The 25896-nt window shown below is 42.8% G+C and overlaps 2 protein-coding genes across 2 annotated transcripts in view; one reads left to right on the top strand and one right to left on the bottom strand.

Moving 5' to 3' along the window:
- The window catches only part of lobo (lost boys), a 31270-nt gene that overhangs the window by 4796 nt on the left and 578 nt on the right, over window positions 1-25896 (top strand). The window contains exons 3-7 of the mRNA XM_065865381.2: window positions 23817-24176; window positions 24240-24954; window positions 25138-25319; window positions 25382-25597; window positions 25661-25882. Coding sequence (XP_065721453.2) covers window positions 23817-24176; window positions 24240-24954; window positions 25138-25319; window positions 25382-25597; window positions 25661-25882 — 1695 coding nt within the window. The remainder of the gene's footprint in view (window positions 1-23816; window positions 24177-24239; window positions 24955-25137; window positions 25320-25381; window positions 25598-25660; window positions 25883-25896) is intronic.
- On the bottom strand, window positions 476-9005 carry dan (protein distal antenna). Its single transcript, XM_036817511.3, has 2 exons — window positions 8480-9005; window positions 476-3340 (listed from the first exon to the last, which is right to left on the bottom strand). Exon 2 carries the CDS (start codon window positions 3285-3287, stop codon window positions 1230-1232), a length of 2058 nt encoding a protein of 685 aa, XP_036673406.3. The 5' UTR covers window positions 3288-3340; window positions 8480-9005; the 3' UTR covers window positions 476-1229.

The following is a 25896-nucleotide window of genomic DNA, read 5'->3' as shown; positions in this document are numbered from 1 at the left end:
AGATCCACGGGAAATACGGAAAAATCGAACATGAAAATGGGTTAAATTTTGGACCCTCGTTTAAAAGATAAATTGAAATGTAGTTTATTAGAGAATTCCTCCACAAATTCATAGAGGTATCCCACGTCTAAATCGGAATCCAATAACAAAAGTTATGTAATCTAGAAGTGCAGTTTTGGGTTACCAATCTGAGATCCATGGGAATTACGGAAAAATCGAACATGAAAATGGGTTAAATTTTGGACCCTCGTTTAAAAGATAAATTGAAATGTAGATTATTAGAGAATTCCTCCACAAATTCATAGAGGTATCCCACGTCTAAATCGGAATACAATTATAAAAGTTATGGAATCTAGATGTGCAGTTTTGGGGTCCCAAAACCAAATATGTTCCTATAAAATTCCCAAAGAATAAATAAAGACGACAACAATTCTAAGAGTTTCATAAAAATTATCTAATTATTTTTTATTGAACATGTATTTAAAATTACATTTAAATTTGTAAATGTTTTTATTTAAATATCGCATTAATTTCGAATTAAGAAAATTCTTTTGAGCACATTTCATAGTTATTAATATACGAAATTTAAAAACGTTTGATATCAAATGCATGTTATTCGCGCCAACACACCTTGCAGTTCGAAAAGGTTGTTTCGTAAAAAAAAATAAAGGCTATAACATTTTGTCTAGAATGCAATGGGGTTAAAACACAAAACACAGTCGGTTTGTTTTTTTCATTTTTTGTTTGTTTTTGCGTTGAAATGAAATGCATAATAGCTACAAATAGAGATTCTCGATATATACACATTAACCGTACGATTAATTAATTAATTAATTAATACAATGGAATTGAAAGAGAGAGAGACTGAAAGTATGCTCGATAGGTTTTTCACAGCTAGGAGATAAATTCAGTGGAGTCCAGTCCTCTAAGTAGTCTAGTCTGGTCTGGTCGGGTCGGGTCTAACTGCTGGAGCTCAGTTCGTCATACTGGTACTCGCCCGTGATCTGGCAGTCGTCCGGGTCATCGTCGAGGTCACAATGTACAAATTCGTAGGGGGGGAAGAACAGTGAGCTGAGTAGGGTGGCCGAGGATCGATAGACGGCCGGTGGATAGAGGTGGCACCTCGCCGAAGCCACCTCGATGGCATCTGGAACACCTGATCCCTGGGCATTGCTTGGGTTATCCTCTATATCCGTGGCTGGCTCCGTGGGCGCCAACTTTGGCTTTTCCTATTTGCGGCGGCGACTCTTGCCCCGGTTGCTGCCCTCCTCCTCGGCATTCTCCTCATTATCCTCTTGCAAGGACCTGGAGCAGGGCTTCTCCATCAGCTGCGTCTCATTGCCCGACTTGATGGCCGCTATCAGGAATCTTAGCTGCATCAGTTGCACTGCCGTCACCCGCGGATTGCTGCAGTTCTCCAGCCACTGCAGGAACTTCTCGCCATGCCGGATGGCTTCCACATCCTCATCATCCCCCGAGCAATCCAAATACTTGGCCTTCTCCTCCTCGTCCGTTTTGTTGGAATTATTATTGTTATTGTTATTGCTGGCACTGACATCGTTATTGTTCGTATGCGGATTGCTGGTATCCTGGAAGCTTCCCTCGGATTCGGATCCATGTTCCGGTGGTGTAGTGGCTTCCAGGCCTCCCATCTTGAAGAGCATATTGTCGAGGATCTTTTTGCAGTCGCTTGGGGTATTCGTGGTCTCTGGGTTTTTGTTCTTGGCCAGCGGTTCGGGACTTCTGCTGCCTGATGGTGAATGAGCAATGGGACTTTGCGAGGGGGTCATCACCTTGCCAGCAGCTGAGAGATCCTCCGGTTTGCCAGAGGCTTCTCCTTCTGCCTCCACCTCACCATCCAGATCCGGTTCGGTGGCCTCACCATCAGCCTCGGGATTCTGCTCGTTGGAGGACAGACTCCTCACCGAGGGCGTCTCCGTCTCCTTGGTGAGATGCGAGTATAGGATGTTGGAGGGATCACTCATCGATCCTCCTCCCTCGGCAGTTGAAGTGGCCACCTGTTGTTGCATCTGGTTGGCTTGCAAGGCGGCCAAAGTGGCCGCATTGGGATTCAGGGTGTGCAGACTGGCCCCAAAGGCCTTACACCAGTTATACCACGCCGCATTCTTCTCGTCCAGGCTACCCGATGGCGTGGATGAGGGTGTCAGCGGAGCCGAGGGTATTGGCGGTGTCTGGGCCAGCTGACTCATGTGCTGTGGAGTGGAGGAGCGTATCGGGGGACTGGTCACGCCCATGGGAATTGTGGGCGGATAAAGGGGATTCAGACCCAACATGGTCTGCTGGGACTTAAGCCAGTAGAGCAAAGGATCTTCGGCCAGATTGGAGAGCGTCATGGGGCCACCAGCCATTTGCGAAGGAGCCAACGAGGGACTCGGACTCTTGATGTCGCCCGCCTTCACCTCGTTCTTGATGCTCAGATTGAGGCTGCCCTGGCTTTCGCCCGGCTGCTTCTGTTTGGCCCAGTTCTTCACCGACAAACCCTGCGCCGCCCCGCGATCTCCACTATCGCTCCTGGGACTCTGCACCTGCAGGGGCGTCTGGCCACCTGGCTTCTGGTTCCTCAGGTTACCAGCGCCCGCTGGGAAGCTCTGCAGACCCGACATGGCCGCCAGGCCCGGATTCAGCTGGGCCAGCAGGTTGAGGTTTGTGGTCAGCTCGTTGAAACTGATCGCCAGCGGGGATTGCGATAGGCCCGTGAGACCCGATAGGTGCGTCAAGCTGGAGAGCGGACTGATGGCATTCAGGGAGGGATCGGTGGCGGCATTTCGGTTGATATCGGCACCAAAGACCTTGGCCTTGACCCCGCCATTAAAGGCCGCATAGTCGACGGGCAGACCATTGTAACCCAGATCGGCCAGGTTCTTGTTTGTACTATAGTCCAGGCCATTTAGTGGTGATCTCTTGAAGGCCAGCTCATCGAACTTCAGTTTGTTGGAGAAGTTCAGGGGCAGAGCGGCCTCCAATCGCTGGCGTTTCTCTGGCGGACCCAGGAGTCCGCCACCACCACCTCCTCCTCCACCGGAAACATCCATCTTATCACCCAGGGAGTCGGCGCAAAGGTTATCCGTGGTCGATTGCCTGGACATGAAGCGCAGCTTGTCCTCGTTTTTGCACCAGCCACGCAGCGTCGACTCGGGCACTCCGATGTCCCGGGCCACCGAGGCCTTGGACTCGCCATCGTGGATCCTCTGGATGGCATGGATCTTGTCGCGGGGCGTCAGACTCCGCAGAGGCCGTTTGCCCTTGGTGCCCATGCGGATGTTCATGTGGGGGTAGCTGGAAATATCCAACTTTAGGCCGTTGTCGAACAGCTTGGCGCCTGCAAGGATAACGAGAAGAACAAGAACAAGGAGTCCTTAATTAATTACCGTGACACACTTGGCATATCGCAAATCGCACGGCGTACCGATGCGTTCCCATTCGCCAGTTGGGCAGCACATAGCGATATATATGTACTTCAACGAACAGCGAATGCGCGTCCATGTACTTTCAAGGGGGGCGGTTGGGGGAACGTTGGTGAGGGGTTTAGGGTTGGGGGTGCTTAAAAGGGGTCTCTACCGGGGGTGGTGGTGGGTGCTCTTTCGCATGTTCGCACGGGGCTCCAATAAAATCGCCGCGCGCTTTAAAGTTTTACAGACAAGTCGCGGTGTAAATAAACCGCACAGCCGGGCGTATGCGCTATATTGCGTATACGTGTAGGTGGACCACCCAACTATAACTATATATATATATATACCTAGGTATACCCAAGATGACAAAATCTCTCTCTCTATACGCTCTTGCAGGCAAATGAGCTGCGTCACGCCCCTTGCCTTGACTTGCCTCTTTTTCATTTCGCTCGGCGCACGAAGGATGCCAAATTTGCAAAAAGGACTCCACAGTGTATATGTGTGTGTGTGTTTGTGTGTGTGTGTATACGGGGAGACAATGGAATATGCTAATTGGTGCGTTGCCTTCGCGCCGCGACGCGCCTGCTCCAAAATGCAGCGCGCAACGCGAGCTACGAATAAGCAACAAGAACAAGCCATTCGTCGGCCGAACTTTGCCGAGTCGCCGACTTTCCGAGTCCCGCAGATTTATAACTTGTTTACCTGTTTCGGGCCACTTGGCGCTGCACATCGCAGAACATCCCCCAAGTTTGGGCCGTGGATGTGCCATCCATATCCACATCCATGCCAATGCCAAGCACGCCTGTTGCGCCTTCCCAGACTTTCCAAGCCATCTTCCTTCCCTAACCCCTAACCCCTTTCGAAAAACTAAACTGTATCTAAAGGCAGGTGCAGCGGGCCGACTTCTCAAGACTTTTTCGGGGCCAAGTGAAGTGAAGTGTAGCAGTGGCAGTGGCAAAACCTGAGCGAGCAACAATATGCTCCGCCTCCATCTCTCCAGAAAGTGAGGCATGCAAAAGAGCTCGCCCCATGGTGCAATTTTAAAATGAAAAACACGTTTTGCGCATGACTGACACATGATTTCTTTCCCTGCATATATCTATATATATATATATATATCTGTGTATATACATGGCATTCAAATATACAAGCAGCTATATGTGTGTATGTGTCTTCGCAGAGAGAACTGCTCGAGAAAGAGAAACTGGGAAGAATTAAGAGAGAACTTGTAGCCAAACTGGTGGAGTCTTTCGTTTGGCCATCCATCGCAATGCTGTTTACAAAACGCACATCTTGGCCCCTTGAAATGGAGTTTACACGTTGCCAAGTATTAATTGGAGGTCCCTGAATCACTGGACTTATCTCCTCGAGTTGGTTGCCCAGGCAAACACTAGTACATGATTTGGAATAAGTTGGGGGAGCTACGAAAAGTACACAGAGCATTGATATGTCAAGTACTTAAGATGGATGGTATTGTAAAGGGGTAATAGGATTGCTTTTATTACGATTCTTAATATTTTGAATTGTTTTGATATTTGTTTATCATATTTTAATTGTGAGTAAAATATTTGCTTTAGTTTTTGTCAGACAGACCATTTTATACCATTGCAATGAGGTTAATATAATATATATTTAATAACCTCTAGGTAAGAAAAAATAAAAGTTTTTGTCAATAGTTATTTAAAAAAATGCACAACTTAAGGTCACAGTCTCTAGCACTTTAATTTACATAAGATCCTGTTAAACTTAAGGTATCTAGTTGATATTATAAATATAAGAAAATTATTAAGTTGTGCAAAGAATGCTCTAGTTTTAAAGATTTTTGTTGGGGAAACTGTTGTATTACCTTCCTAGTACTTGAATTTATCTAATTAACTTTCTTATTTCCCCAAGATGGGTGTTTTAATAAGATATGTATTTATTTGCATATCATGATAAACAAAAGCAACCCTTAAGCTTATGAATTAACTTCATACATACTAGTCTAATTACAATGTAAACAAAATAAGCGTACTATAATAAGCGTATAATTTATACACTTTTGAACGATTAACTCCATTGATAAGCTCTGCTACTATTTACGCTCTTGACACCTGGCTAAACATGCGGTTTAATGCATACTTATGCATGGGGTTCCCCCAACTATGACTGCCAGGCGAAGACACACTCCCCGATGTTCATAACCAATAGAGCAGCAAATAACTGTGTCGACGGTGGTTCATATAAACACCTAACTCCCCAAGTAGCCTAACACCCTATAAACATCCCCCCTTCCTCCTGGATCCACAGATTCAGATCCACCGACCTGCCAGCAAAACCTGCACCCAAACACATATCGAATAAAACTTTTACAGCTGTATAAAAATTACAAGGTCTTTGGCCATTCAGCATTGGGAGTCGGATGGGGCAGAAGGAAAAGAATTTTTACTTTCGCTTTCGAAAGGGGGTATTCCCCCAGTTCCCCCAGTTCCTCAGTTCTCAGTTCTCAGTAGTAGTCCGTCCTTGTCCTAGCCGGCTCGCCATTAAACTTTTCACGAACCGAACTGGGACAGTGAGAAGTGTGTAAAAAATCTAGTAACAACAGAAAAAGATGAAAGAAATAAATATAAAAGAATTACACCAAGTTTGTCAGTGTGTGTGTGGGGGGGGGGGGGGGGGGGTCAGTCTGTGTCTGGTAGAGCTGCTGTGCACACATGCACGCTTACAGTCACAGTCACACACACCTATCCAACAACAGGACATATGTATGCCGGAATGGCCATACCCGTCTGTATGTCTGTAATGGCCAACCGTCTGGCCATTTCACTCTATGTGTGTGTGTGTGTGTGTGTGTGTGTGGGCTAAGAGCTTCTGATTTTCCTATATACAATTATAATTTTATTGTATTTACTATTTTTTCGTTTCTTTTCGCCTCGTATTGAACTCACTCACAGACACAGGGGCAATGCATGTGGCAAGGACACCAAGGAGGTTCGAATGGGGCGGGAAAGTCTGGCAAATGGAGGTCAACGACTGAAACTAGTACTAATATGTGCAAGCGTTTGATAGCTCCATTCGTTTGTGCTAATGCAAAAAGAAATAAAACACAAAAAAGAGGCAACAAATAAAAATAAGAATTCCGTAGATAAAAGAAAAAGTTGCTTTGGTCTGAATCTGAACCCAATTGTGTTTGTTTTCCTCTGTGTGTGAGTGTGTGTGGCCGTCTGGGATGTTTCTCACACCGCAGTTATGTGTGTGCAAATAAACCATGTGTCTGCTGTAATTTCGGACCTGTTGGAACCAATGATCTATGTGGCTTAAGGCACTATCACACCTTTTTATTGTGTGTTTTTTGTTGTGATTAGCTCGATTAATGTTATGCTGGATTATCGTAATGAAACAGGTACAACCGTTTAGCGATTCGGTATGGGGAAGCTACCTTTGACAGCTTTTTTATAATCGTCTATAGGAATAGGCTATTTGTGAATACGGAAAGTGAACCCATTATCTACGACTACATATGAAAAGTTTCTCCGTTACCAACTGGCTAAGTATATTGGTTTCAAAGATATTTATATTTCTAAAACAATTGAAACCGCATTTTTATGTAGCCTACCATAACCATTATTTTTTAACAATTTGTTCAAATAATAATATTTTAGTTTATATTCATACCAGAAAGTATTTTTACATTTTCCGTCAAGTTCAGTTTGGTCTTAGACTTTAATTCTTTTTGAAACTCTTAAAAACATCAAGCTATGTTACCCCTTAAAATAATTGATACAAATTTTAACTCATAAAAACATTACTAAACATAGCTCTATTTCAATCATTTAATGTTATGAATTGTTTACTTTAGCCTCTTAAGCAAATGGAATTGTACAATATAAATATAATTTGAATAAAGATCTTAACTCACAAAAACATTACTATACATACCTCTACTTCAATCATTCAACTTATATGAATTGTATACTTAAATCCTTTAAACAATTGAATTTGTAAAATTTGGATTTAATCTGACATTATGTGAACAATAATAAGATACCTAGGCCAAGAAGTAAAAGTATAAATTTTATTGCATACTTCCCGGCGTTTAACAACAACGGACTTCCCTACTGTTTACTATTAAACATTTTTGTATTAATAACATAAAACGGATCATGACCAACCTAATAAAGACAAAAAAAATATTTCTACGATTTAAGTGTTTTGAGAATTACTTTAAATTGATTGCAAACTAAGTAACGACTTTACAAAAATTGGAAAGAAATTACGTGATAAGAAAACCTTAAAGACAAATATTTAACAAAGCAATGCAATATACAATAATATATTGCATACATCAGGGGGCTCACTTAATTGTCTTTTAGATTACGAATACATAGTGTTTGAAGAAGTGTTTCGATAATAACTATAAAGTTTAAGATACAGATATTGTACTTTTTACAATATAGTTTATAAATAACTAATGTGTTTTAGAAGAGTATACCATATCTAAATATATAAATACAATGAAAATTGAATATATTTCTAAACAAGGAATAAACATATTTTAGATCGCAATGATATTATTTTAATTGAATGTTCTAGAACGTTTATTATTTTAGTGTTGAAATCAAAGCTTTGAACATCTCTTAGGGACTTTTTTCTGTTGTCTTTATTGTGATTAAAATAAATGTAATATTTTTGTGGAGTATTCATATGTATATTGAGATAAGCATTACTAGATTATAAAAAACTTTTCATTTCCTCGTCACTTCATAAATATGTGTCATCTATAACGAAAAAAAAGTAAAATCTCTTCATATACATATGATCTTTGTTTATTAAATAATTCAAAACAATTTAAGACAAAGTTCTCTGTCTTGGATTTTTGTAAAATAGAACTGCTAAATAGAAGGCACCTTTTCTTAAAACTGTTTTACATTTTGGAAACCAAAATGGTGTCACCAATTGATAAAATTCTTAGTACTTTTCAAAGCAATCTATAAGCAATTTCTAAACCAAACATTTCCAAGAAATGGCCACAAAATCATTTTAATAATGACTATCACTAATAATTGCTTATCACTTGAACATATACTAACCTTTTAAGTAAACTTCCGGGGCGAAATGTGATCTGAGGCCTTCTTCCAGCGAAGGCGGGAGAAATTCGGAGCTGGCTTAATGGATCTCGATGGCACACCAATTTGATGTTGTTTTTTTTGTTTATACACGTCCAGCGGTATTTATAGTTCACAGGATATTAAGTATAGTTCACATGGATAGTGGGTTAATGTTATTGCTTCGAAATAATAATAATAATTCGGGGGCAGGACACAATCGAACACTGTTTTCGCGATGCGATTATTTGCCGCTGTGGCGTGCGAATTTCAGCGGTGGCAGGACATTCGAGTTGCGACAGGACATGTGGTGCGGTATCGGTGCGGTGCGACCTCTCTCTCGCGCTCGTCGAAGGATATTGTGATATTGTGACGCTGCGTCGCTGTGACGTGGATATGTGCGAACCTGAGCGGCTAGCGTGCGGCGACAAACTACCGCGGCGGACTTGAGTGAATTTTGATTTTAGCGCGGCGAATTTCCGCACGGCGACGACGGCGGCGGCGGCTGCGACGTCACGGGAAATTTAAAGTCGCACGTCCACGAAATGCGGCGTTTCGTTCTCACTCACACACACACGCATATTTAGTGGTGGTTGTGTCCTGTGCTGGTCAGTCTGTCTTGGTAGTTGTGTGTTGTAGTTGTCGTTTTTGTTTCTTTTACGTGCCCACGTACGTAGGTGTGTGTGTGCGTGAGTCGCTCTCTCTCTTTCCCACTCTCTCGCCTTCTCTTACTCGCTATGCCCTCTCTCTTTCACTCGCCTGCCTCTCTCTCTTCCTTGCGAATTTCGCGGCCTTTTTCGGTGACAGCCAAATGTACAATGATTAATAACGGCCAAGACGGCGGCAGCGGCGGCGGCGAAGAAGAAGTCCTCTCGCTTTGGCTTCGCCTTTGCTTTTGGTTTTGGTTTTGGCCTCTTCGCATTTTCGCAATTTTCGCATTTTGCCATTTTGGCCGGCCCAACCACAGGCCAGTGTCCACTCACACACACACACACCCTCGCAGCCACACACACTCGCACACACAGCTGTGTGCAACGAAGACGACGCAATACTCGTGCTAGGCTTTTTGAGATTGAGAGACGCATATCCTTTTCGGCCTCCTTTCTTGCGCCCACGTGTGTGTGTGAGGCAACTCAGAGAAAAAAAGTTTATTAAAAAGTAACAAAAGAAAATAGGCGGAAATGAGCGAAGGTCATTTTATTTAAATAAAATTTTTAATTAAAAGTACTTCTTTTATTTAAAAATAATAGCACCAACAACTTTTTAAAATAATAATTATTCCCATAATTTTCCTACAACTTTAAAATATTTTTGTCGCTGTTCAGTTTAGTCAAGTTCTTTATTGCATAATTAAGCAAAGAACGATTTAAAAATAATATTTTTTTTAATATTTCATATTGAGGGTTTAATATTTTAAAGATTTTGATTACTAGAATATCTTTAGGCAGTTATAAAAAACATATTTTGGAAAAATGGCACACCTGTTACATTGCTTTTGAACTGAAAGGAAGTCCTTACCAATGGGTTTTAAAGTTCTCTTATTAACAAAACTAGATATGTGATGGAGAAACAAGGTCCCTTGATCCTTTTCCTCAGTGTAAGACTTTGTGTAACCTCAGGAGGTATTTGCCTGCGTTTAGCGAAGCTATATTCTGCTTCCTTAAATGCCGGAGAACAGCCAAAATAAGGATCTCCTCGGAGAACGTGAAAAACCTAGCCGAAATCCTTGTCTAATTTTCGCAGCAGGGGGTTCCATTTTATCGCCGCTGATAATTCTGTTAGTTTTCCCGCTGTCATGTGCTGCAGTTGTTGCTGTTGTTATTGTGGCCAGTTTTCCTCGCTTTGTTTTGATACATGCCTTCATCGCAGATTACGTGGGCTCGCCTCTCTTTCGCGCCCGTTTGCAAAGAGTCCGTTTTGAGTCCCGAGAGCCAAAGAGCCGCTTCCTTAAGAGACAAGGAGAGAGCGAGTTAGAGAGAGAGAGCAAGAGCGCACAGCTGAGCAGCTTTCGCATTCGGCTTTTTGCCGCCCGAACCAAGTTTTGGCAGCAGGAGGTGGTGACCCCCAGGGGAAACCCCCCTGGGAAACCCCCAATCCGAAAAACAAGGCGAATCCGGCCCACAGAGCGGCTTTCTTCGCTCGTTTCTTCGCTCTTTTCGCTGCAGCGTGACCAGTGATCGCCGAAGGAACCGGAATTCTCCAACGGGCTCTCGATCGGAACACTAAAAATAAGAGATATAGATATAGTGGTGGTTTTTTAATCGGTTTCTTCGGTCAAATTGCTGTGGCTTACAAACGTCAGTTGGCGAAATAAAAGCAAATTGCCAAAGCCTAAACTAAATGCATACATCAACTGCCATGAAAATGCAATAAATATGATAAGTGGGTCATTAATTATTTTAGTGTTCAAAATAAATTCACCAATTTCTTAATCAAATGCTAGAAATGGCAGCTATTAATTATGCTAAAGAGAATACATTTTTCAGCTAACGACACTATTGAAAGTGTTATAGTCACATCAATATTATAGGAACTATTGCTTAAGGACTAGATATTTTTGATTTCTTAATGACAAAATCATAATAATATTTTTATGAAGAATACTAAAAAAAACATTTTACACAAATTCAAACAATAAAATAACAGATGTGAAAATAAAAAAATTTGCTTAATTCTAAATGGAAAACAAAAGAAGGGGTATGGTAAAAAACATTCGGGGCTTAGAACAATTTATACTTCAATGATATATTTATTTCAAAAATTAATAAATTACTGGTACCAGTAAAAACTAGACTTGATAAATAGCTCGGATAAGGAGGTGCCTTTATTCTCAAGCAATCCAACAGCTAAAAATGTATTTTGATTAGTTGGAAGAGATGAAAATCCTGACAAGTATTTTGCACCATCGTGGGATAACCCGGAGATTACGATCTTATATAATGTGTACACGCATAGGCATTTGAGGTCGTAGACTTTGTAGTTGCTATGCAAAACATTTGCGCAGAGCTCACACACACAGGCCCACATCCCGACTTCCCTATTTCCCTATTGTATCTGGCCAACACGGAGGCGGAGGCCACTGACCATAATAACAACAACAGCCACAGAGGCAACGAAAAAGACAGCAGCAGTGTCGCCAGAGTTGCTAGTTGCTGCCTTTCGGGAAATCGCTAAGAAAGGTTTTTGAATCCATGTCCGAAACGCACAGGCACACACACACACCCATACATGTGCAAAGATATAGTACATATAAGTAGAGGCGTATACACAACAAGGAGCAACAATAACGCTGGACTACGGAATACGGACTACAGATGGCCGGCATGGGGCCGCATTGGCAAGAAACATATCCTTGCCACTAAAAAGCCAAGCAGCCTGCCCGGGTCGCTTCATTTCGTCACACACACACACGCAAGACTCACAGGACTCACACACACACACACGCACACTGAGGCAGTTTTGGCAACACGCTACCCACACAGACGGACATTCTTCTTAGCATCCGCAGGCACATCAGCATCTTTAGCGTAAATTTTGCTGCTGCGAAAATTTAGAGTTGTTGCTTTATGCCAATGTGCGTATGCTTGTGTGTGTGTGTGTGTGTGTGCTTGTGTTTTTGGGTATATATACTTCAGATTTTCATCGGCCAACCTAAAACCCCCCCAACCCCCCAACCCCCCTGAAATATCCTGCGGAACCCAACCCAACCCGTCCAACCGACCGATTGTCCATTGTGTCCACCAAGGCAACATTTTCCATTTTCGTTCGCCTCTCTTTGGCCGCCGGACTTTCTCTCATATCTGCAGCTCCTTGCCTTACCGCCTTCGTCCTGGCCACCCAGTAGTCACCCACTTGCCACCCCCTCAGATGGTCAAAACCCCCTTTTTCGGGATACGTGTGTGTGTGTGTGTGTGCGAGATGCCTTAATGTGGCTGCGTGTGTGTGTACAATTACGAATTCGTCGTCCTCGACTAAACTCAATTCACTTTCTCCCCGACTCTGGCAAACCCGCGTCGTTGTCACCGTCGTCGTCCTGCGATGTCCTTTCACCCTACTCCCAAAACCAAGCCCCCCTCCCCTTACCAATCTAACCAACCCCCCTCCCCGCACTCAACCCCTCATGTCACACCTCTGGATGGCGAAGGAAATTTTCGCGTGAATTGAAAGATGAAGGCGCACTGGGCTCTGGACGCTGGTCACCCCCGATTGTTGGCTATATGTACACGCATAGGGTCTTGTTTATCTTAGTGTGTGTGTGTACATATGCTCGAAGACGTGTGCGCTTGATTTTCAGCACACCCAACCCCCAACCCTTCTCATCTACCAACGCCCACTAGCCCAGGGAATCTGCATCCTCTCACACATTGTCTTTGTATAACTGTTCCTAAAACAAAATTTTCAGTTTGCCTTCAAAAAGATAAATGTGTGTACACGAGTGTTCTCTGTGTGTGGTAGTTCTCTGTGCTTGTGTGCGTTTCTCCCGGCCATACATGTACACTGGGATCTAAATCTACTTTGAATATATCCCTCGATGCGTACTCGTTTGCACCTTGCACCTAAAACCTCGATTTGGCCTTGCCCATTTCCATTGACTCATCGATCATTTATTTTGATTTCGATCATTATCGTTTGATTTTTGGTTTTAATTTCGTTATCAGTTTGAATAGGAATTGACATTGATGGTTAGGAAAGATTATCAAAGTATAAAATTCAGCTGGTTATGGAATTAATCGAGTGTTTTCAAACACTATCATTAGTTTTCAATATTATAATATCTATTATCCTACAGAGAAAGGCATTACCATCTTGATAGGTAAATATTACAAAGTCTTATTCAAAAAGTGTTGCATGCTTTTTGGGGTTCTTTGGAATGGGTATCAATAAAAATATATAATATATTTTGAAAATGCGTTTGCTTATAACCTTATTATCCTCTACATCCTCTGTTTTGTATTCCAAATCACATTTAACTAGTATATTACATAATAATAAAAAGATAATGGAATTATAAAAAAACGTAGGAAATGGTTAAGAGAAAATTCGACTATACTCGGTTATTAATATAGTCATCCTACATATGTATGTCCTTAAACTTCGTATTATTTTTAGGTGAAATATATTAAAATTTGAAAAACTATTTAATGAAATGAATGCGAATCTATTTTGTAGCAATAGAGGATGAGGTCCCTTTTCATTCCACCTGATTTCGCGTGTTGCAGATATACATTTTGAGATGGTCAAGCCGAGCATCGTCGCTTGGAGACAGTCTAATCCGTTGTCCGCAATCGCGCTGACCTGGGCGGTCCTGGAAGATGCCCGCACCCGCAGTCGCAGTTCCTTGCTACCTAGATTCACCCGAGCACCCCGCCTCCTTGGCCATTATCTGCAGTTTTGTCTAAGCTAAGGCGATTTGAGCAGACAAAACCGCAGCTCTCGCAAGTTGTTTGGACCCAGTTCGTCCTTTCGTCCTGCGCTGCCTTCCTTCCGACGGGTGTCCTCGCACTCATGCAATCGTGGCATTCTATTCTGCGCTGTGAGACTACTCGTATGTTCCTATGATTTGCATATTCGAGCTGGTAGCTCCTTTGTTTTAATGCGCCTCCACCCCTTTTGGTCCCGAGTCCTGGCTCTTTTGTCAGCAGCATTTACCTGGCGGTGTGTGAGTGTTCGAGTTTGAGTTCGAGTGTGTGTGGCACTGGTCTTTGGCCAGGATGCCGCGTAAGAAGAAGGCAAACGGCCAGGACACGACAGGCCAGGCCGGGCCGGGCCAGGCTGGACCTGGAATTTGTCCTTCCAATCTAAGCCAAATGCAGGCTGGCCGCCTTGGTCTCCATCTCCTTGGTTTTCCAGCAGGCAGCAGCAGCAGGGAAATTGAAACAATTGAAGAGGAGCCTGCCATCCTGGCAGCCAGGACAACCAGACGCAGCATTTTCGACCATCAACTACTGGCCACTTACGGACTCGCCTCCTCCATCGGCAAATGTCCTGTTGCCAAACAGAGATGGAACGTTAGCTTGAGCTTAAAAGTGCGAGCGAGATGTCCTTTTTGGCCTGGCCAGAGCTCTAGCAACGGCAGACGAATCCTTTTCAAAATTAAACTATATGCAGCAAGTGGAAGAGCAAGGCAAGAAATCCACAAGTACACACACACACACACACACACACATAGTGCCACCCAGTTTTCGTATCCTGGTCCGAGAATCAGTCGAGTGCGAGCCACATGCAAATAGCAAATAGCGCAGACACATGCACTTTTTCTCGTATCCTTGGTCCTTCTCCATGTCCGTCCGTGCATCTTATGTATTCGGCAGAGCTTTGTTAAGATATTCTTTGCACCTAAGATGGACGACGTTAGATACGGGTGGCAGCTAGGCAGCCAGGCAGCTAGCAGCTTATATACAGGTTCAATCAGTTGCTAATTGCTATAGGTCCGAAAACAGTCATGTGCTTTGGCATCACACACACACACACACACTACTACCACTATTTGTTTATACTCATATGCCAGGATATATAAATGAGTGCGCACATACACACACATATGCTTATGCGGCGAAAATATGTAAGTGCAGTGCAGGATACTCAAGTGGTCAAACAACGCGCCCACCAGATTAGTTATAACTACAAATTTGCGGATCCCAAAGATGACTTTTACCACTAGCAACTGATCTATGAGTTATTTAGTTTTATCTAGCCCAAGTAGCCGATGATCAGAGCGTTTGACCTTAAAATTCGATTTCACTTCAACACTCTCTTACGAATATAATCACACAATTTGTTTGGCACAGTTTTTTCCTCCTTTCTTGTCTGCATTCTTTTTCTTGTTTTTAAACAAAAAAGGGATAACAAGAGTGAAAAGAGAGAAAAAGTTTGTCTGAGTTTTAGCTTTTTTCTTCTCCTTTGTATGTTACAAAAAGTAATTATTTTCATTTTATTTTTATGTGCCAGTCTAGCCGGTTTACTTTTTCTCGTATCAATTGCTAAGGGGACAAATGGGTGCTTTAAAAAAATATTATGTCACTAAACTTTTTTACTTCCATTAAACGACTTGCTTGATAGTCTTGAGAGTTCACAAATCTAATAGAGATGCTTTAAGATAGGCTATTAGGATTAGTAAATTTATATAACTTGAGAAGTAGTCATATGCTAAGGGACAAGGGAATTGGAAAACTTTGATTACACCCGGAAAAGTATTATGATTCGGCATGAGTACCGCAATAAAGGCAAGGCAAGCAAATCTATTCATACACCCATGTTAACTAGCGATTCCTCACCGCGTATATCCATATTCATTCATGTGAACTCACGCCACCACTTTAAATAGGCCTTCTTTTGGGCCTTTTCTCATACGTGTTCGACATTCCCTGCACTGCAGCATAAAAAGTACAAAGATGGAGTACTTTTGGTGGAGAGTACTCAACTACCAGATACCCAGTACCAAGTATTGGTCTAAAATTAAGGGTCATTAATTGGAATTACATGCTATATTGAATCTTCAATGAATATACTCATATTAAAATTTGTAAATATAATAATATCAAATCATTTCCATACCCTTTGTAAAGTGTACAAACCCCTTAGGACAAGTGCCAAGGGGTATAGAAGCCACAATGCGGTTAAATGATGGCGATATGCGCTGACGCTGTAAACTCAAGAGTGATGTCCTTTGCCATTCACTCGTCGCTAAGAAATACGAGAGCCTGCAAACGCCAAAGGATGCGACGGCGACGAAAAGCGATAAAACGCGATTTTATGCACGTGTTGAGTGGCTGCCAAAAAGGGCTGGTTCAATACCATACCATCATATCCCATTCCCATGCCTAATAAATGGGCAAATAGGCTAGAAAAATTGTACAAGCTGAACTTTTTATTTAAGGAACCACTTTGAAAATAAGTGTTCTTACGATTCCCAACGATTCGGATTGATGTCACGCAATTACAGTTTTTTGATATCTCTCAAATGCACAATAGTAGTTAGTTGATAAAAAAAAGGAGGGTCAGCGAAATTGTCAGACATTTTCATCACATAAGAGAAGCTTACAAAAATGCGGGAAAAAAAGAAATGGACATTGCATTAACCAAACTCTGGACAACAGATGTCTAGGGTTGGTCCCCTGATATTATAACTCAGGAAATGGAGGCGTAACATGCTCGATGAACTGCACATGTCAATAAAATTCCCACAATAGATTAGTAATGCGAATTATATCTAGGCCAAAACGATTAAAGCATAAAATATATATATCCCTCGCCGGAAATGAAAACAGACTTTTGATCTTGTAATATTGCCCCAAGTTCCTCAAGTTAAGGCAAGCTTTCATCTTTTTCCACTTCGATTTTAGCATGGGGTTACAAATAATTTTCGGTGCGAAGTGAGCAGACCATTCCAAGCCGTTTGGCGAAACCAAATACGATACGGCGCGATGTTCCTTTCCTCGAGGGGATGAAAACGCTGTCGCTTCCGGTTGAGTGCACAGAGTCGCGGAGTTGCAACCTTCCTTCCAGCGATGTAGAATAGCGTGTCGTGTTGCTTGGTCAGTTTTGCAATTGCGAACCTTGTCGTCTTTCGACTTCGGTGACAAAAACCAGGACTGACGGTGCTTAGCGAAAATACGAGGGTAGGGAGGTTATCGTAACTGCGACGCAGGAATACCCTTTAATCTAAAGGGATATGTAACAGGGATTAGAGATGATAATGCAAAAAAAATGTATAGTATTTAAAAAATAATTTTTTTTTCTCCTATAAAAGATCTTTAACAAACTTAATTTCATATTAGGCGTATTAAAAAATAAACATAAATTCTTTTAATCCTGTATGAAGTCCTTGAACAAATATACCCCTTTTAAGTATTTTTTAAGTAATATTTTTAGTATTTTTCAAAATATCTATTGGTATGGTATGATATACGGTTTGATATGTTCTAAAAACGTTTTAAAAAACAAAGTAAAATGGCAGCCTGGAAAAAAAACACTAACAATGCGGCAAGATATCTTCTAGATACTCGTCTTTCGCCATTCCCCGCCAACTATGCGCATATCGATTTCCTTCGGCTCGAGAGCAATTCACTCGAGATCGGGCCAAGTGCCACCGGCAAAAAACGCAGCCAAAGGGGACCCAAACTGCGAACTGCAGTCCCTAACTCATTTCCCTGGCTCGGCGACTCGCTGTTCGGGGTTCCAACCCTTTGACAAGGAAAAGCGTCTCCCTGACGGAAAACTGGCGGCGGGTCTTCGCGTCCAGACGCAGGACTTGGCCATATATGGTCAGACAGGCGAGCGAGCTGATGACGTTGCCTCCTGTCCCCTGCCTCCTGCCTCTTAACCGTCCAGTTCCACATTCACATCCTTTGCTTCCCGACCTTCCAGCCCCGCGGCTGCTGTTTACCATGCCATGCTCGGTTTAAGTCGCAGAACATCCGCAACCACCGCTGCCCCACCCACCTGGCAACCCCATCACCTTGCAACATCCCCAACCACCACCCACCACCCACCGCGCCCCACCGCCAAAGGTGCTCCAGCAATGGCCAACAGCCTTCGTGGCTACAATAAACTAGACGCCAATTTCGCTGTCGCTGACACGGCCATTGCCGCGGCCATCGAGCAGCGACCATCTACATCTACACGGAGAACAATAAAGTGGGGTTTCTTATGGCCAAGATAATTTGAATATGTTATGGTAAACATGGTAGTAAACATATGTTCTTACTGCACTTGTGCACCAGTGGTTGGGTTGTACTATACTCAATGGGGTGTAAGAAGCACTCTCCTTATGAGGACTTCCAGAAACCCAAGAATTATATTAAGTTTGAAGCACTGGCTATATTTGGGGGTATAAAAAGAAGATATATGTACCTATTATATCATTATTATACTACTTTTATAATTTGTATACTATTGGAATATTGTTATTGTTGTTTATTATAAAACGATATGATCAACCTTTGATATGGTTTGAAATAAAGGTCTAAAAAAGCCAACACCTTATTATAAACTATAAACTCCCATATCATATCTCATAAAAATAATATCAATTATTTAAGTTTACCCTACATATTATGCAAGTAACTTTTGTTTTATTGGGATATATCCTAAAGTTCTAAACATACTTTCCTATCTAGGCCTGATTTCTCGCTGTGCACCTTCTAGCTTCTACCGTCGACCATTGTCGACTGCAGGACTCGCCGGCTCCACTTACTCGCCTTGTCCGCTATGGAGTATGGAGTGGCGTATTCCTTTGCTCAAAAGCAGACCAAAACCAAACACACATCGACTTTGTGTCCGAGTCCTCGCATCAGTGTCCGCATCTGTCTGGATTCGCGACCCCCGTCACATCACTCGGGTTCAGAGTTCCCCGTTCCCCGTTCCCCGTATCCCGTTCTTCGTCCTGACTCCCAATGCCCAAAGCCCGCGACCTCATCCCACCTCGGTTCTTAGCGACGTCGTCTGTCCATCGCATTTATCCTCGCTGTGGGCAACGCCATGTGACTTGGATCGAATCTGTGATTGTAAGTTGTGCGCCGTCGTTAGGATGCCGCATTGGCAGTCGGTGGGTGCCACTTCGCCATCCCTCCATATCCTTCCCATCCTATACCATTCTATATCCCCATCCCCATCCACTCCCACTTGGCTGGCCTCTGTCCACCGGCTGTTCAGGGTCTGTATCCCAAAGACAACGGCGGAGTTTAAAACCATCATCGTCGTATACATACTCGCTTGGCTCAGACAGCGCGGTATTGAATAAGAATGCCTCCCAAAGGCAGGGCTCAAATTTAATACACAGCCCATATGTGAAGAGGTATTGATTAGGAAAAATAATGCCCGACAGTGCTTGGGATATTTCAATCAAACTAAAAGAAATCCAATAAATTAAGAAGTATTGCTTTAAATTTATTTGATGTTGGGTAAAAAATATAATTATATCTTTGATTACAAAAAAGTATCTCACTTATTACTGTTTATTTCTTAATACTTATTATTATAAAGCTAGGAACTGAGATTAAGTTACATGGCATGGTTATAATACTACTTTATAATCAGACCTTATAATAAGAAAATGAAAGAGGTATTTAAAAACCCAGAAATTAAAATATTTAAAATAGAAATAAAGAAGTCCATAAAGGTGTTTGGGGTATGAGGCACTTACAAAACTGGGCTAATATAGCGTGGCCCATATTAATAAATCCAAAGTGGGGGATATGAGTATAACTATGATGAGATTTCCACGTAAGCCCCCCGCAGCCCAGGCCATTACACCATTATACTCCAAACTGAAAGGCAGTGCCTTTGACTGACTGTTCGGGGGAATCAAATGTCTTAATTTCGCGTGTTTATATCTTAATCTTGGCCGTTTTTAAGAGCGTCTATTGGCCGGGACTTTTATGTTCTGGGGGACTTGGGTCGCGGAAGCCGGCCAAATAATAAAATCCCAGCGTGGTGAATGGCGAAAGGAGCTATAGACATCCACGTACAGGACGCAATATTAAGGAAGACGCGCAAATAGTGAGCGGGTTGGGTTTTGGGCAGCATTAGGCGGTGAAATGGGGCCGGAAAATGGTGGATGGTGAGGATGCGGATCTTGTGGACTGGGGGTATTGCGCGTATTATGGCGACACTAGCGACGCCGTGTGTCCTTTTGTCCCCAGGACAATAACACTTCCGTGCAGTACATTATCATAAAGGGGTTAAGTCGCTGATTTTCATCGTGTGTGTGGTGTGCTCATTTAAAAACTTACACATGCTGCTGGCCCCGCAAAAGGCCCGACCGGGGATTTCCTGGAGGCGCACATACGACACACCACACCCGCCGAGTCCTGTCTTATGTGACGGCCGCAAGGACTCAGACTCAGACTCAGGCTCAACTCAAGGAATCGCGCTGAATTTCACCGCTTTGTTTCAGAGCTCTTGTGGAAAAGATGGCAGCGGCTCATTATGCATCCCGATAAGCGATGTGCCTCCCCAGCGAGTCCTTCGCCCCCAGGTTGGTCTAACGAAGGGTTGGGTTGGGTTGGGCTTGGGCTTGGAGTGGGTGGTATATGTGTGGATATGAGGCGACTCTCGATGGATGGATGGGTGGAGGAGGCACGACACTGCATTGTGTCAACGAGGGAAAGCCGCCTGTTTGACAACCCCGTCTTGAGCCCTCGTTGCCGGCCGCATTGTTTTGAGTTGTGACCCGCGAGCGGTGGCGATGGCAGTGGCAGCCTTTCAGCAGGGTGGCAACTGAAAGTGATTCTGTCTCGGTCTCGGCAGACTCAGTTACTTGCCACCCTTTTTCGCAATTTTTCGCCGCTTTTGGCGCAGTTTTTTCGCTATTTTTTTTCGTGCTTCTTCCTTCAGATGGACGTAGTCGTTTCATACCCATTAGTCTTAGGGTCGAGGGGTATATCACTTGTGTTTAAGGAAAGAGAACTGGAAAGGATTAAGCCTTGGGTTTAGCATTGCAAGCTTCTATGTTAAAAAATGAGATATTAAAGCCTTTGATAATAAGCCCTCTTTTAAATCGATACTCCATTGTTAATTTTAAGGATCCAACAGTACGAAATTGGGGTCACCTTTTTATCAATACAATTTTTTTTTGGAAAAGTAATTACAGAACAACCTTATAACAGAAATCCTTGTTTTAATAAGCAGTGAGTTTAGAGGCAAACTCACCAGGGATATATAAAAAACAAGAAAGATTGTGAAATTTAGGGTCACCATTTTTTTAAAAACTTGAAAAAAAGAAATGGGAAATTTATAGAAGAGAAATACAGCAATTAGGATTAGTAGTTAATAATTTTGATCATCATTTTCGGACGTTTGGAGGAAAGTTCTATTAAGTTTCTTCTAAAAAGTAAGAGGTATATAATTGTCTAAATTCTCGACTATATCCCTTTCACTGACTGTAATTTGAGCTATGGCCCCTGTTCGAGCAACCGGGCGCCCGTTGCTCCATTCTCGCTGTGCATTCGTCCCTTTGTTTTCGTCATGTTCGCTCCTCCATTGTTGCGACTGTTCTGCCGAGGCCCGATCCTAATTTAACACGTTCGAATAACCTTGAAGCGTTTCTTATTACGCGCGACCGCAGTGATAGCGGGTCTGGAAACGCGGGAACTGGTAGAGTTCCAGGGGCTCAGGGAGTCAGGGACTCCCGGGGAATCCGGGGGAATCCAGAGGAGGAGGACCGGGAAGGAGAACTCAATCGGCTGCCCAGGTAATGCCGTTTGCATCGAATTCAATTAGACGCCGCTGACTGACTGGTTTGCTGACTAATCGATTCGAGCGAGCGAGAGAGTGTTTGACCTCGAACACTGCGAACACTCCGTTCGCCGTTCGCCCCGCTGATAACCGATGACTCCGGGCCTCATTGTGATTCTTATGGCTTCACACGGCGATTTTGCATTTTAATGGCCTTCTTCGAAGCGACGGGGGGCGTATTTGCACAGGGTGGAAGTGGAAAGGTGCAGGACCCTCCACACGTCCGCCGATCCCTCAAATCGCTGGAATCCTGTTTAGCTCAAAGTTGGCGACGAACATTCCCGCGAAAAATGTTATCCACCCTGATAGTTGATTTAAGGGAGACGTGGGGTATTATGTGCTTTATCGATATTCTAGATTATTAGATATACATTTTGCTAGTTGATTTAAGGGAAACATGGGTTATCAGATATGATTTCCCAAACTTTCAACCTAATCATTGTAAATTGTATTTTAATACCTTTCAAAAATAATAAGCTGCATCTGTAATTATTATCGACTTATATATAACCATCTTGCTTCAATTTTGATTTGATTGAAAACCAATTTGTTCAAAGAAGTCATGGTAATCCAGAGAATAAAGTGTCTACCCCTCAACCACATTATATGATATGTTCTATTCAATCGAAACTCAAGCAAGTGTCATATGACCATAATAATAATCGAAATTTTGTAACACAAAGAGGTGACTTAAGAAATTACTAGAAGGAATATTAGATCATTTATTCAAATCCTTTTCCGAAACCAAAAACAGAGCTCTGTGTATTTTTGCATTTCCAAACGGCATCCTCTGTTGCAATCTCAGAGTGCGGATATGTCAACGACATGAAGGGAAGGGCAGAATGCCCAGGCCAGGCCCACAATAATTGCCAGCGTTTCCCGCGTTAATGGCCGTTTCGCTACGCTTCACAGTTTCAATTTTTGGACGCACATGCACAGAATTCCTGGCAATGGCAGGATTGTCTCCGATTCCGATCCTAAGTCTTCGCGGAACAGGAAAGAAGATGAATGGCACGGGGTCACGCAGCCACCTACGGGGCAGTCGCAGATGTGCAGGTAAACAATCGGGACAAAAGATAAAGATAACCCAAGGCGGATTAAATGGGAGTGGGTCTCGGTCTCACTACCTCGACGAACCGAAGGATGCAATGAAAACAGACCGCTGATTGTTTGGTCCTCTGAATGACATCCGAAAATCGAGAAAAACATTAAAATGAGCGGGCATGAGTAAACACTATATGGTTAATACCCCAGTTAGAAAACATCCTCTTACTCAGAGAGCTAAGAAGTTGCAGTTTGCTTAATTTATTTTACCATTTCTTTAGGCGTTTAAATTTATATATGTTTTAAGTAAAGTTAGAAATCAATAAAGTATATTTCCAAAGCTACATATAATGATACGGCTTATTCCGTATAGAAAAATCTACAAATTCAAAGTCTTATTTTTAGGCCATCCCTATTAAGACAGTTTCCAAATTACAACGCACAACAGGTTCATTTCCCAACTTCTATGCAAAACGGATATAACTTTTCCAAGGTTGTAAAACATAGCCCATGCGATCTTGACTCCTGCTGATTTTACAGGGCCATATATTTAAGGGTACATACATTTTCCTTGGGCAGGTAAACGGTGTTAAAGGTAATCGAAGATTTCCTTTTTGTCTCGTGCTGCGCAATAGTTTGTGCCAAATTTCCTGGAAACTGGCATGCTGTTTCCTGGGCCCCGGTTTATACATGTAGCTCTATATATTTATTTGAAGCTAATAAACTCTTGTATTGCAATTGCATATTGGCTTCCAATGACGTTCATCAGTGGATGATAGCAAATGCTTTGAAAGTATTATATTCCCAAGCTAATGGGAGCAAGTAATTTTGCAACTAAACCCTGTGAAAGTAAAAATCTTTCCTTATTCCTGTACATTGGAACATGATATATATGTAAAAATGTAACAGAAAATCTATAATAAAACTGCGCAGTGCGGAATCTCACATAGAATAAGTACATACATTTTCTTGGAACAAGAAATATTTAATCCTTCAGGCTAAAGATAGTCCTTGTTACATTATTTTTAATTGTATCCCTTAGCCAACTCGCCTGATATCACCGGATACTTTGTTGCGAAGGCGTAAGGGGAACTCCTATGAAATGGCGACTCTCCTGGTCAGCATGCTTATTGGAGCTGGCCACCCAGCTCTTGTGGTCTCCGGAGTGGCCCGCGAGGAGACGATTCTCAACGACCAACTGGCCGTTCCTTATCCGTATCCGATCGTCGAGGTGGAGGCGGAGGAGATAAAGCCAAAGGTTGAGAAGCCGGGCCAGAAGTATAAGCTGCGCGGATTACCCGATTTGGAGAGTCATCTCGAGGAGGATATGGCCGAGGTTCACAGGCTAAAGGCGGCTGAGGAAAAACGGATTCAGGACGAAATAATCCGGAAGCAAATGGAGGTGAGGATAAACATGCACTTGTACATTTTTCAGTGAGGATTAATGTGGAAATTTCCCAAAAAGGAACTTGAGCTGCTGGCCGTGGATCGACATCATTATCGACGCAGTCATGCCTGGGTGGTGATCATCAACAATGCCCCTTGGAGCGTTAAGCCCAAGACTACCTACACGGATGTCAACGGGGATGTGGTGGAGGCTCCTCCAACGGCTATTTTTATAGAGCCCTCGACGGGATTCATTTGCGAAACGGGCTGCAAGCAGTATATCCTCGTAGATAGCATCTGGAATGAGTACAACTACTATGTGTGCAAGCAGAAACATCAGCGGGTCGGTGAATTGCGATGGGATCTGCGGGACACCAAGGATTGGGAGCACATGCTGCCAGGTGAGCCGCCCGAGATGCGCACCTATAAAATGTCTTCGGATGAGAATATAGCCGAGGAGGACCACGATATCAATGAGGAGAAGCACTTGGATTGCATTGGTTCCTGGGTGGAACGACTGCACATTGGGTTGGCCGAATTTGAGCAACGTTTTCCCAGCTCCGAGAAGAAGATCCAGTACAAAGGAGCCATCCACGAGCGATTCTCTCCCTATTCACAGCGCGATGGCAAGGTTATGCAGCTAACCATTTTCAATAATGACGAGTGCACAATCCCCAAAGTCCGCTATGAGTTCTATGAGAATCGATCGGACCTCATGCGTCATGTGAAGTACACATATGCCACCGATCAATTTGAGGAGATATTCAACAAAGGGCGGAATGACAGCTTGAAATGTGAGTGTATAAAGTCGAAATTCTTTAAATGCAAACTGATTTTTAGCACAATATAAAAACTATATGACTATATATTAAAAGTTTCACAAATCAATGCAGATATAAAACCAATAAAGCTACTACCTATTTCTAAAAAATATTCATCCTATAGAGTACCTTTCAATAAACCCAATCTTCTTTCAGCCATCGAGTATTTCTCCGACACCACGCAACAGCGGAAAGTATACTTTTATTCGGCTTCAAGAATAGATTCCTTAGATTTGATGGTGGTTGAACCAGGCTCTTTGATTCTCCACTACAAGGGTCGCAGTGACAAGTGTTGGTATAAGGAATTTGAATTCACTCCAGCTGGAAACGTTCTCAAAGTAACTAACATAATTATTTAGCTAACATGTTTTGTGGGAATTAATTAAAACAACTCTTACAGAAAGTCACTGAGAAATTTCTGAAAGCCAGTGCTAATGATGTGTGCACAAATGATATTGCAACACGCATGTTTCTCTTTCAACAAAATAAAATTGTTCTGAAGTTTCATTATACATTCGGGGCACTAACCGCTACAACAGTTGAGTTTACAAAGCCACCAAGACCGGATTATGGCAAGGAGTTGGTTTACGATGAGAAACTAACAAAAATATACAAGGTAAGTGGATAAATCAAATATTAAATGTTGTTTCCCAACTGTGAAACTTAAAATCTCCTACAGGCTAATCCCCTAGATCCAACTCGCACTAATCTGGAACTATATAGATTGTTACGCGACCAACTGCAATATGAGGATCAGCTGAGGAAAAATTTTGAGAAAATCTTCGAGGACATAAACAACATCTTCGATTTACGCAAGTTTGAAAAGGCTGAACCCAAGCTTAAGTTCAGCATATTTGATCCACTAAGGAATGGAGCAGCCAGGGCTATAAGAATGAGACAGGTAAAGGTGTCGCC

The sequence above is a fragment of the Drosophila suzukii genome, chromosome 3 (genome assembly GCF_043229965.1).
Source record: "Drosophila suzukii chromosome 3, CBGP_Dsuzu_IsoJpt1.0, whole genome shotgun sequence".
Taxonomy (NCBI): Eukaryota; Metazoa; Arthropoda; class Insecta; order Diptera; family Drosophilidae; genus Drosophila; species Drosophila suzukii.
This window is presented reverse-complemented; position numbering and strand designations above follow the sequence as displayed.

What these genes read in the sequence shown, in the direction of transcription:
- dan (XM_036817511.3), bottom strand. Translation starts at nt 3,287, where the DNA reads ATGAACATCCGCATGGGCACCAAGGGCAAACGGCCTCTGCGGAGTCTG.